Source organism: Triticum aestivum, chromosome 1B (genome assembly GCF_018294505.1).
Source record: "Triticum aestivum cultivar Chinese Spring chromosome 1B, IWGSC CS RefSeq v2.1, whole genome shotgun sequence".
NCBI lineage: Eukaryota > Viridiplantae > Streptophyta > Magnoliopsida > Poales > Poaceae > Triticum > Triticum aestivum.
This window is the reverse complement of record NC_057795.1, coordinates 197,056,998-197,070,136: the sequence shown is the minus strand read 5'-3', so window position 1 is coordinate 197,070,136 and position 13,139 is coordinate 197,056,998. Positions and strand designations below refer to the sequence as shown.

At 51.3% G+C, this 13,139-nt stretch overlaps 1 protein-coding gene across 2 annotated transcripts; it reads right to left on the bottom strand.

Moving 5' to 3' along the window:
* Positions 1–9,612: 9,612 nt before the first annotated feature.
* On the bottom strand, positions 9,613–12,627 carry LOC123115365 (protein IQ-domain 26). 2 transcript variants are annotated; one of them, XM_044536534.1, is made up of 4 exons: positions 12,444–12,627; positions 11,064–11,549; positions 10,750–10,956; positions 9,613–10,628 (listed from the first exon to the last, which is right to left on the bottom strand). In XM_044536534.1, exons 2-4 carry the CDS (start codon positions 11,496–11,498, stop codon positions 9,906–9,908), a joined length of 1,365 nt encoding a protein of 454 aa, XP_044392469.1. In that variant the 5' UTR covers positions 11,499–11,549; positions 12,444–12,627; the 3' UTR covers positions 9,613–9,905. The 2 variants fall into 2 exon arrangements, with proteins under 2 accessions (XP_044392469.1, XP_044392471.1); XM_044536536.1 differs by lacking the exon at positions 12,444–12,627 and having other exon boundaries at positions 9,613–10,625; positions 11,064–12,405.
* Positions 12,628–13,139: the final 512 nt, after the last annotated feature.

Here is a 13,139-nt window from a genome sequence, read left to right as displayed (position 1 = left end):
AGAACAACCAAGAACATGCTACGGGAGATGGATCACAGTTCGTTACCACTAGATGCGCAGTGCCGTGCAGCGGAAGAGGAGTTTGGGCAGCGTGTCCACGTACAGGTTTGCCGGAGCGGCGTAAGTGCACCACCTCTAACGGTATCCGCGCATGCAGGAGGAACACCATGCGTCCGACTTCTAGGTCCGATCACACAGCCAGCGGCGAGTGGAGGTGTCTATTCGCAACACATGCAAACCCTAGTGACAGCGCCAAAGCGATCATCTTCATGAGTGTGCGACACCTCCACTTTATATAGGTGTCCATCGCGGGCTCAACACCTGGGCCTCGCACGGACCCTAAAGCCCATAAGTCTACTCGACCATAATCCGAATACAGCTCGGATCACATCCGACCAGTGTCCTCGGATCCGACCTCGTAGGTTCCTTCCCTTAAGCGCGCGACCCCTTAGGTTCAAGCCAAATTGGTCGCAGTTCGGATCACCTCCGAACTGCAGGGTTGGTAGTGGCCTCTAGCAAGGCGTGCCGACCACCAAGTAGACTACGAAGCTGGCTAGGCAAACATGTACATCATACTTCCATTCCTTTTGCCACATGATATATGTTGTCGGGCTCAAGGCGAGTCTGTCATCCTTGTGCTAGCCCGACCTCTTTCTCGTTCCAGTGATGCCGACCACAAACCAGATTATCTCATAATCCTTATCGCGTGGCCAGGCTTATCCTGGTCGGATCACATGAGGGGCCCAGAGTATATCTCTCCTGATCGAAGGGGCAAATCCCATCTTGCTCGACCATGTCTCGCAGCATGGGTCTAGACAAGCCTGAAACCTACCTTTGTAACTACCCAGTCACGGAGTAGCGTTTGGTCGGCCCAAAGCAAGTCTGTCACAATCCCGAGTACATGTGCCAGCTTAGGTCTTAGGATATAGAATGTATGTTGTACTAGAGACTCATAGATGACATATCGCTGAGTCTCATAGTTGGGTCTATCCGACTCGGACCTTATCTCGACTCGGATCCGACTACGTCGAATCCGACCAGATCCTTCCAAGTCCATATTATCTGGTTAGCATCCAATGCTCCATGGCTAGTGAGACCAAGACATCGACCGTGTCATATTTGGTTGCGTATCCACACAGCCCTTTTGACTAGGGACCTTTTAGGACAGTCATCATACAATGCATAGTCCCACAAACAAGTCACGTACTTGCTGATACACATCATTGATAATGTCCAAGGACTATCTTTATTCATAAACACATAGGAAATATCATCATACATGATTGCCTCTAGGGCATATCTCCAATAGTCTCCCACTTGCGCTAGAGTCAATCAAATAGACAACGAATGCCCATAGCTCTAATGTGCCCCTCATGCTTGGGTTGCGAAAGCGGCTTAGTCAACGGATCTGCACATTTGCATCCGTGTGAATTTTGCATAACTCTACATCACCATTCTTTACGATCTTTCGTATCAGGTGATATTTCCGATCTATGTGTCTGAACTTGTGTTGATTCCTCGGCTCCTTGGCTTGTGCGATGGCACCAGAATTATCACAATAAAGGTCCAACTGTTTTACCGAGGCAGGGAAAATACCAAGATCATCCAGAAAGTTCCGGATCCAAACACTTTCCTTTGCAGCTTCACAAGCCGCAATGTATTCGGCTTCTGTGGTAGAATCGTCCACCGTATCTTGCTTGGAACTCATCCAGCTCACTGCTCCTCCGTTCATGATGTACACGAATCCGGACAGTGATCGACAATCATCTCTGTCGGTTTGGAAACTAGCATCGGCGTAACCCCTTACGACGAGCTCTTCCTCACCTCCATAAACTAGGAACATCTCTTTAGTCCTTTTCAGGTACTTCAAAATAGTCTTTACCGCTGCCCAATGACTCTCACCGGGGTTAGCCTGGTATCTGCTTGTTAGTCTTATTACAAAAGCAACATCATGCCTTGTCCATATAATGTCATACATGATGGATCCGATTGCCGAGGAATACACAATCCTACTCATCCTGCTTCGCTCATCAGATGTCGAAGGACTCTGAGTCCTACTTAGCCTTATACCATGTGAGAGTGGCAAGAACCCTTTCTTCACCTTACTCATGTTAAACCACTTCAACACTTTATCTATGTACGTGCTCTGGCTTAAGCCGAGCAGCCTCCTCGATCTATCTCTATAGATCTTAATGCCTAAAATATACATTGCCTCACCAAGGTCCTTCATCAAAAACTTGCCATTCAATGACTCCTTGACCGAGTTCAGCATCTAAACATCATTTCCGATCAACAATATGTCATCCACATATAATATCAAAAACACTATCGAGCTCCCACTTAACTTCTTGTATACACAAGCGTCCTCTTTGCTTTTGATGAAACCGAGACCAGTGACGACCTCATGAAAATGAATATTCCAGCTCCGAGATGCTTGCCTCAACCCATAAATGGATCTCTTGAGCTTGCATACCTTACTAGTGCTAGTCGGATCGACAAAACCCTCGGGCTACATCATATACACGTCCTTGGTTAAATTTCCGTGAAGGAAAGCCGTCTTGACATCCATCTGCCATATCTCATAATCGAAATATGCAGCTATAGCTAGTACGATCCTCACCGACTTCAGCATCGCTACCGGCGAGTAAGTCTCGTCGTAGTCAATTCCTTGAACTTGTCCATAACCTTTAGCGATAAGCTGAGCTTTGTGGATCTGAACATTTCCATCCACATCGGTTTTCTTCTTAAAGACCCATTTGCAACCAAGGCCCGTTATGCCAGGCGGCGAATCAACCAAGTCCCAGACTTGATTCTCATCCATGGACTTTAACTCGGATCTCATGGCCTCCAGCCATGCCTCGGAATCTGGGCTTACCATCGCTTCCGCGTATGTGGCTAGCTTGCCGCTTTCCAGCAACAATACATCACGCACTCTGCGCAATCTTTCCAACCTCCGTGGTTCCGGTGCCGCTTCCACTACGGGTTCCCTAACTGACTCTGGTATGATCTCATCACCAGCCGAGCCATCCCTGAGTGGTCCTCGAATTTCTTCGAGTCGGACCATCCTCCCATTGGCTTCCCGACTGAGAAACTCTTTCTCAAGGAAAACCCCGTTCCGAGCAACAAACACTTTGTTCTCTTCCCCGTTGTAGGAGCTATATCCCAAGGTTTCCCTCGGATATCCCACGAATATGCATTTATCCGACTTAGGTGTAAGCTTATCTGACATAAGTCTCTTGACAAATGCTTCACAACCCCAAATCTTTAGAAAAGACAAACTGGGAGTCTTCCCGATCCACATCTCATGTGGTGTCTTGTCTACGGATTTTGATGGTACCCTGTTAAGTGTGAAAGCTGCAGTTTCTAAAGCGTATTCCCAGAATGACAAGGGTAAATCCAATTTGCTCATCATAGATTGAACCATGTCCAACAAGGTACGATTCCTCTGTTCCGGCACGCCGTTTCTCTGTGGCGTACCTGGAGGTGTGAGTTGTGGTACTATACCTCGGCTTTTCATATGATCATCAAACTCCTGGCTCATGTACTCACCTCCACGATCAGATCGAAGAAGCTTTATTGTCTTGCTGAGCTGATTCTCAACCTCATTCTGAAACTCTTTGAACTTTTCAAAAGTTTCCGACTTGTGCCTCATCAAATAGATATATCCATATCTACTCAAGTCGTCGGTAAAAGTCACGAAGTACTGATAGCCACCTCTGGCAGTTGTGCTGATTGGTCCACACACATCACTGTGTATCAGTTCCAACAGCTCGGATGCCCTCTCGCAACTCTTTGCGAAAGGAGACTTAGTCATCTTGCCAAGCAAGCATGATTCACATGTCTCGAACGACCCAAAGTCGGACGAAGTTAGGAGCCCATCGTCATGGAGCTTCTTCATGCGTTTCAGACTAATGTGTCCAAGCCGGCAATGCCCGAAGTATGTCGGATTTATCTCATTAGGCTTATGTCTCTTGACATTCATGTTATAGACCAGTTCCTGTTCTAGATTCAACATAAATAGCCCATCTACAATGGGTGCATAGCCATGGAACATACCATTCAAATAAAACGAACAGCCATTGTCCTTTAAATTGAATTCTTAACCCTGACTCATCAAACATGAGGCAGAAATAATGTTCGGACTAAGTGCAGGAATGTAATAACAATTATTCAATCCAAAATAAATCCAGAAGGAAGCTGGAGCTGCATCGTGTCGACCTCCAACGCAACAACTCTTGCTTTGTTGTCGACCCTGATATCAATCTCCCCTTGTGCCACACGCCTAGTTCTTACTGGCCCCTACATCGAGTTGCAAATATGAACAACCGATCCGGTATCAAATACCCAAGAGCTACCAGGTATATTAGCAAGGTAAATGTCTATAACATATGCAACAAGTGTACCTTTGCCTGAAGCAGCATTCCCGGCCTTCTTGCCATGCTCTGCAAGCCACTTGCTACAGTTCCTCTTCCAGTGACCAGTTTCCTTGCAATGATAGCAAGTGGTCTTCGAGTCCAGTCCTGACTTCGGCGCAGCGGCGGAGGTTACCATCTCCGTGCCCTTTGCCTTAGCCTTCTTCTTGGACCAACTCTTCTTGAACTTAGCCGATTTTTGCACCATCAACACTTGATGTGTGCCTTTCTTAATATCCTGCTCTGCCACCTTAAGCATCCCATGCAATTCAGTGAGCTTCTTATCCATGCCATGCATATGATAGTTTGAAATGAACGTCCCATAGCTAGGTGGAAGAGAACATAGAACTGCATCTGTAGCCAGCTCATCCAAGAGCGGGAAGCCCAACCTATCCAAAGCTTGCACATATCCGATCATTTTGATAACATGTGGGCTCAGTGGATCACCTTCCTTCAGCTTGCAATCCATCAAGGATCACCAGACGTTGAACCTTTTGGTCCTAGCCTGTGTCTGAAACATGCTCTTGAGACTCTCGATCATATCGTAAGCCTCAACACTTTCGAAATGCTGTTGCAAATCGGGCTCCATACAAGCCAACATCAGACAGCTGATCTCCATTGATTCATCAGCGAGTTTCTGGTAGGCATTCTTAGTTGTGGTATTAGCATTATCAGCAGGTTCCTCTGGAAGTGGATCCTCTAGAACATGTTCCTTTTTATCATGCTTGAGAACAATTCTCAGATTTCTATACCAGGTGGTAAGTTTGTTCCATTCAGTTTATCCTTTTCCAGAATTGATTTTAATGCAAAGTTTGGTTGAGCAGGTGGTGCCATTGATCTACAATAGAAAAATATGCAATCACTAAGTAATGTGTTTATGTTGAGTAATTCTAGACTTAAACAGAAATACTCCCACTGAAGTTGGCATCCCTCTGCAAACTCTCAGTGATTCAGGATCCGACTAGCACATGCGATAGTGAGCTTTAGCATCACTGCTAGACAACATGCCTATCCGGTAAGCAACTCCTTGCTAATCGTATCTCTATGCGACTCCTGTCGGTCGGGAAGGTATCTCATACCCCGACTCCCAACCTTGTTTGCCACAAGGCCCAAAACCGTTTTGGTGGCCTTTTCAAGTTAACCTGATGCAGTGCATGTCCGTGTCCGACACGAACCCTTCAATTCAAGGACACCCAGTAGCACCCCAATTTTATGAGCCCACTACTAGACGTACTTGACGTGCGAAGGTGCAACATCAGGAATGGAAATTCGCTTGATATTCATGAGGGATCTTTATACCATTTTAACATGCATAGAAACAAAGAAGCACAACAATCACAAATAAACACATATTGTGAAATAGTATGGCTCCTTCATGGATGTTCTTCAAGGTTGGCTCCGACTCCGATGACCATCTAGGAACTCCATCTTGTTTGTCACGCCGGGATGCCAAGCCACCAACCTGATCTCTATTATCCAAATACTACAACTAGTAATGAATTTTACATAGAGAATCACAAGGTGTCGTACACGGCGGTCCCGATTCGGATTTTCTGATCACGCCGAATTTTTTGATCTGACCGATCTTATCGATCATCGCGAGTCCGATTCAGATTTACGTTTCACTGTTAACCCCGATGGCGGATACCGACCGGTAGGGGTAGATTGTGTCACGGCCTCATCGATCCCGATCATCAGAAAACATAGCCACATCATTTCCCGTGTGCAGTTGATCTCATCAACCGTTCACACAGCCAATCTCATCAACGACAACAGATCTCATATGCCGCCTCCACATATCTAATATGCATACGATCTGAATCCAAATCCTATAGCAGAGGCTCTGATACCACTGTTGGGTTCTATGGTAGGGTGCGTCGACTTCAAATTAAAATTTTCCTACGTGCAGAACAATCAAGAACATGCTACGGAGATGGATCACAGTTTGTTACCACTAGACGTGCAGTACCGTGCAGCGGAAGAAGAGTTGGGGCAGCACGTCCACGTGGATTGTCTCCTCCTCGTCCAATCTCCCGCGAACAGCCGGTCGTCGGTTCCCACGTACAGGTTCGCCGGAGCGGCGTGAGTGCACCGCCTCTAACGGAATCCGCGCGTGCAGGAGGAACACCGTGCGGAGGACTGCTAGGTCTGATCACACATTCGGCAGCGAGTGGAGGTGTCTATTCGCAACACATGCAAACCCTAGTGAAAGCGCCGAAGCGATCATCTTCATGAGTGTGCGACACCTCCACTTTATATGCGCGTCCGTCTCGGGCTCAACACTTGGGCCTCACACGGACCCTAAAGCCCATAAGTCTACTCGACCACAATCCGAATGCAGCTCGGATCACATCTGACCAGTGTCCTCGGATCCGACCTCGTAGGTTCCTTCCCTTAGGCGCGCGACCCCTTAGATTCAAGCCGGCTTGGTCGCAGTTCGGATCACCTCCGAACTGCACGGTTGGTAGCGGCCTCTAGCAAGGCGTGCTAACCACCAAGCAGATTATGAAGCTGGTTAGGCGAACCTGTACATCACACTTCCATTCCTTTTGCTACATGATATATGTTGTCGGGCTCAAGGAGAGTTTGTCATCCTTGTGCTAGCCCGACCTCTTTCTCGTTCCAGTGATGCCGACCACAAACCGGATTATCTCATAATCCTTGTCGCATGGCCATGCTTATCCTGGTCGGATCACACGAGGGGCCCAGAGTATATCTCTCCTAATCGTAGGGGCGAATCCCATCTTGCTCGACCATGTCTCGCAGCATGGGTCTAGACAAGCCTGAAACCTACCTTTGTAACTACCCAGTCACGGAGTAGCGTTTGGTCGGCCCAAAGCAAATCTGTCACCATCCCGAGTACATGTGCTAGCTCAGGTCTTAGGACATAGAACATATGTTGTACTAGAGACTCACAGATAACATATCGTTGCGTCTCATAGTTGGGTCTGTCTGACTCGGACCTTATCTCGACTCGGATCCGACTACGTCGAATGCGACCAGATCCTTCCAAGTCCATATTATCCGGTTAGCATCCAATGCTCCATGGCTAGTGAGACCAAGCCATCGACCGTGTTATATGCTAGTCTAGGTGGCTGCACGTCCACACAGCCCTTTCGACTAGGGACCTTTTAGGACAGTCATCATACAATGCATAGTCCCACAAACAAATCACTTACTTGCTGATACACATCATTGATAATGTCCAAGGACTATCTTTATTCATAAACACATAGGAAATATCATCATACATGATTGCCTCTAGGGCATATCTCCAACACATCATATGAGGCCCACCTTGGGCCCCACACCATCATTGCCAGGTCCCTGGACCGTATTAGCATTCGGATGCATATATCAGGAAGACCACTCGGTCAGCTTGACGGCACTCTGACGACCATTACTTACTCGGCTAGGCCACCACCACTCGGACTGGAGAGATGGAAGGGCAACGTGGGAGCTGCAACGGTTGAGGAATCCTAAGACGTTCTTAAAGTGGAGTCAAGGCTATCGTTACATGTAACTAATGTAGTAGAGGCTCTTCATACCTGTAACTGACGCAATTAATGTCATTAAGTGTCCTGGCGACGTGGAGAGCATGGGGTTGCGACACACTCTATATAAGCTGCACTCCACCTCTTGAGCCGGGGTTAAGCAATCATTGTAATCATATCACCCAAGAGAAAACAAGACTCAGGGCACGAGACTTAGGGCTATTAGCTCCTCCAAGAGGGGCCTGGACTCGTTAAACACCGAGTGTTACACCTGCGCCGTAGCTAGGTTCTGCCCCTCATCCATATGCCCAATACTCGCTGTCAAGATCGTAACCCCGACACTCATTGCGTCCGTCCTTCGATGCTCCCTGACAACGACGGAGACATATGCATATCGACTGCGGTAGAAGAACGCCAAGGCGCTCTAGCTCGCTATCGAGCTGTCGGAGCGCCAGGCGTCGATGAAGGCGGCGACGAAGGTGAAGACGAGGAGGCACACCGAGGAGATGGAATGCTTGCTCTGGAGGCTTGTCGGGTGTCACATGGAGCTATCGGACGACTCCGACGACGGATCAAGCTCCAACGACTACGACGACGACGACCCTCCGGCGGTCGATGCCCTTCCCCATTTAATTAAGTATTTTTATCGCATTTTATCATACTTTCCAATTGAAACTGCATCTTTTGGTTGTTTGATGATTGCTTATGCTACAATTATGCCCGATATAACTAGACTCGGTGCATGTGTTGCATGGATATGAGGGGCCGGATTTGACATAGATAGGTGCGGACGCAGCAAAATAAGGAGTGTCGGTCAGTGCCCAGGGCGTATTTGATTTCTTCGGAGCGACGTGTCGTCCCTCTTTGCCTGCCATCGCAGTGCGGGCGACGTTGCCGGGCCGTCCCATCTGGCGCGCAACACCGGTGGGACACAGTCTGCTTCGTCCCACTCCAGGTACGCCGCCCCGCCTCCACCACGTCCATTCTACCTCCGGAGGGCATCCACTGGCACCGTTGGGTGCTTGTGCCCTCGCCGGCGCCGGGCCGATTGAGGAAGCATGAATCGGAGCCGCGGGCCGCACGTCGCGAGCGGCAACGCGCGAGGGAGGCTATGGCGGCGAGCAACGCGTCGGCGAGGCGCCGGGCACTCGCGCGCGTGCCGGTCAATCCCGAGGACGGCGCTCATTGCGTCCGTCCTCCGGCGCTCCATGACAACAACAGAGATAGATGCATATCGACTGCGGCGGAAGAACGCCAAGGCGCTCCGGCTCGCTATCGAGCTGTCGGAGCGTGAGGCGTCGGCGAAGGCGGCGACGAAGGCAAAGGCGAGGAGGTACGCCGAGTATTTTTTAATCGTATTTAATCGTACTTTTCTATTGAAAGTTGAAACTGCATCTTTTGGTTGTCCGATGATCGCTTATGTTACAATTATGCCCGATATAACTAAACTTGGTGCTAGTTTGTTGATCTACGTATTTTCATACGTGCATGGGTTGCATAGGGGCCAGATTTGATATACACAAATGTGGACGCAGTGAAATAAGGAGTGTCCGGTCAGTGCCCATCGTGCATTTGATGTCTTCCGCTATAGATGCTCTTATTAGTTGACAGGATGACGCATGAGAGGGAACAGAACGAAACCCGGCTGAAGCTGTGAATAAACAAGAAACATAATGCAGAGCAAAAGCAAACAACAGAGCGAGTCGTAATGGAAGAACACATGGATTGAGAAGGAATTTACATCAAAGTGCGCTATGAATCAAATTCTCCTACCACACTTGTTTGCGACCAGCAAACACATAACCAAAAAATAGAAAGAAAAAGGAACACAAACCACATGATTGATCATCACAACGACTAAAGCAAGAACAAAAAGAAAGCAGGGACGAGAGCTCCCAAGAACACCTCAAAACGCATTCTTATTGCTAATTACTACGCAGAGCTCTCGTCGTCTCACTGCCATTAACCGTGTGAAGTGGCTAGAACAGAGCAGAGCAGATCACCACCTCCTCTGCAAGAACGCTTGCCGGTCATTCTCGACGGACCCCGTCGACGGGCGGTCGAGGCGGCCGACGACGGCCGTCTTGAAGTTGAACGCCTCCTCCACCCGGTTGCACGACCGCTGCATTCCGACCCCGCTCAGGCTGGCCCGAGACTCCACCACCACCACCTCGCTCAGCGGCACCCGCTTCCTGTTTGTGGGGGGCTCCGGCCGTTGCTTCGGCGCGCTGTGCGACCGCACTTTTGCCTCGAAGGACTGCGTGCTGGACATGTAGCTGGGGCAGTTGAGCAGAGACGACGACGAGTAGCCGCTGCCGCACACGCTCTTGGTCGGGGTGGCCGGCGCGTTCGCGTTCATGTACCGCGGCGTGCACTGCGCCGTCGCCGGCCGGGCCTTCTCCATCGCGCACCAGTCGTACTCCGGGAGGTGGCGCGGGGTCGGCACGGCGATGCGGGGCGGCGCGCCGCCTGGCATGTGGCACGGCAGCAGCAGCGGCGACGACATGGGGTTGGTGGCGGCGCACCACTCCTCGCACGGGTCGAGCAGCGGGGAGCTCGCCCGGCGCGACGACGACCGAGATTTGGGCCTGCCGGTGTCCATCTCCACGATCTTGGGGCTCCGGTCGTACCCGTAGGACGACGACTCGATGCTCGCCGACAGCCTCCGGCTGTACGCCGCCACCCCGTGCTCGCTCCGCGTGTCGTCCGCGTACCGCTCCTGCTACACCACAACCATTGCACATGACATGATTTCCGTTAGAATCGTCGCCATTGATTACAGATGGAGTACGTTGACAAACGGAATCAAAAAAATAGATGGAGTGGTTTAATTGATGGCCTACCAAGGAGCGGCGCGGCCGGAAAGAAGAATGGTGGAGCTGCGGGAGAGCGGCGCTGGCGACAGCGCGGTGGGCGCGCATGCTGGCCTGCGCGCGCACCAGCGCCTGCATGCTCTGCAGCGTGGCGGCCGCCTGCTTCCGCACGAGGTAGCCGCGCACCAGCGCTTGGAGCTTCACCAGCGCCTTGAGCGCACGCAGCGCCTTCTTAGCCTGCAAACCAGCGCGAGATTTCGTCACGGCAAGAACACAGCGCAGCAGGAGATCGCTATATTTGCAGTAGATGGCAAATGGTCTTGCTGATTCTGATTGATGCTTACCAAGAAGCCTCGGAATGCCGTCTGGATCCGGACCGCCGCGGCCGCCGGTCCGCGGTGCTCGCCGGCGTGGGCGGCGCGGCCCTTGTTGGTGAGACGCACGACGGCGACGGCGGCATGGGCCGCAGCGACGGCCGCGTCGGCCGCCGCTTGGGTGGCGGCCGCCACGGCGATGGCGTGCTTGCTCTGCTCCCGCTCCGTCTCGTCGTACACCGACCTGAGCCAGGCCGCCTCAGCCGCCCTCGCGATCGCCGCGTTGCCCCCGCGCGCCGACGTAGCCGCAGCGGTGGCAGCGGCCTCCGCCGAGTCCCGCGACGACTTGCCGAAGCTCCAGCGCTTGGCATTGGTTGGCGGAGGTATCGGCTTCTGGTCCTTGCTCTGCTCCTTCTTACCGCCGCCGCCTAGGAAGCCCCGGATCCAGCGCGCCGCCTTGCCCATCGCCGGACGTGAGGACTCCGGCCGGCGAGAGGCGGCGGTGGGCAGGGCTTGCTAGTGAACCAAGAGAGCAGTGGGAAGCGTGAGTGAGCTAGTAGAAAAAGAAGGGGAGGTTTGAATAAGAGAGGGAAACGGAAGGGGGCGCGTGGATGGCGTCGGGCCGGAGATAGATAAAAAGGGGCTACCTACGCGATGAGGGCAGCCATTAGCGCGGGGCCCTCTTCCTCTCTCGTTAATTAATTCATTAAAGAAATGGATTAGCGACGTCCAAGGAAGCGACATTTGCCATGCAAGAGATTTTGGGCGACCCAAGGTTCAAAAAGGGACAGCGTACGCCCAAAAAGACTCGAACAAGAAAGGGGAATTTAAAGGTGGCCAGCTCGAGAGCGATGGGAACTCATTTTTGGCACCCAAAACCTTACTTGGAAAAATGTTTACGTGAGGAGGAAACAAGGAAAACAATGCAAGATGTTTGGTTTTACGCCGGGGCGGGCCCTCCACTCCACTGCAGGGTGCCAGCCATCTGCCGCTGCCCCCCAGCCCCAGCGGCCAAGTTGCCAAGAAAAGCCCACACCCAAACCCAACAGGTGCACGAGGGAGGGAGATGCGGCCACGGAACAAGACAATGCACGCATGCATGACTCCAAACTCCACACAGTAGGTCCAGTGCAGTGCGGGGGCGAGAGTGCATGCCCAGATCGACCAAGCAACCCTACAAATTTCAATAACGCGCGCGCATGACAGAGATCGAGACGGGTGGCCGGAGATGCGATTAGACCGTCTCCAGTGCTCCCTTTTTTCTCGCTGGTGAACAGAAGCTTGACTCCCAGTCACTGTTCCCTCCTTCGCAGGCGCGGGCATGCACACATGACTGCGCGCATATAGCACGTACGAACCACTGCTAGGCTGGGCATGGCAAAAGGCTACAGCCATATGGATCACACGTACCAGCACGAGCACGATCGCCAAGGGGCAACGGACCAAGATATCCTTGGGTGTTGAGATCTGATGATGTGTGATCGTGGGGGCGTCACCGAGCCAGGACAAGATCACAAGACCCAGCTCCCTATCTCCTACGGATTCTCTCCCTCCTTGTAGCTATAGCTAGCCTCGCAAAGCTAGCTGCGGCTGCAAAAGGTGACGCCAAAAGTTGCTTAAATAGGCCTGGAAGACCAGCGGGGAAAGGAGGAAGATGCAAGTGCAAGGCTTCCCTTTGGTACTCCATAATCAAAACGTACGGTGAAAGAAAGAAATACTGTATGTGGTTTGTTGGTTCCATTGGCCCATATGGTTGCCATCATGCATGCTTCGCGCTTGCGCTTCCAGGTCTGCTTGTGGTTGCGCACGATGATGGTGCCGCCTGCATGTGGGTCTACGTGTGTTAACATGCAGGTAACAGGGTACATGTGCATCTCTGTATCTTTAACATGCACCAACATGGACGGATGGTACGACCGTACCGCCGTGTGTGTGTCGCCGTAAGCAAGCATGATGATGCCTTTTGCCATCAAGAGGAGAGGAGAGCATGCAAATGCAATCAAAGCGTGGCGCGGGCCGTGCATCTGTGGGTCGCTTTGTTTTGCTCCCCTTGGAAGGTACTCTTAGTCCTGCTCCATCCACTAGGGTTTTGAATTCGAACCTTAC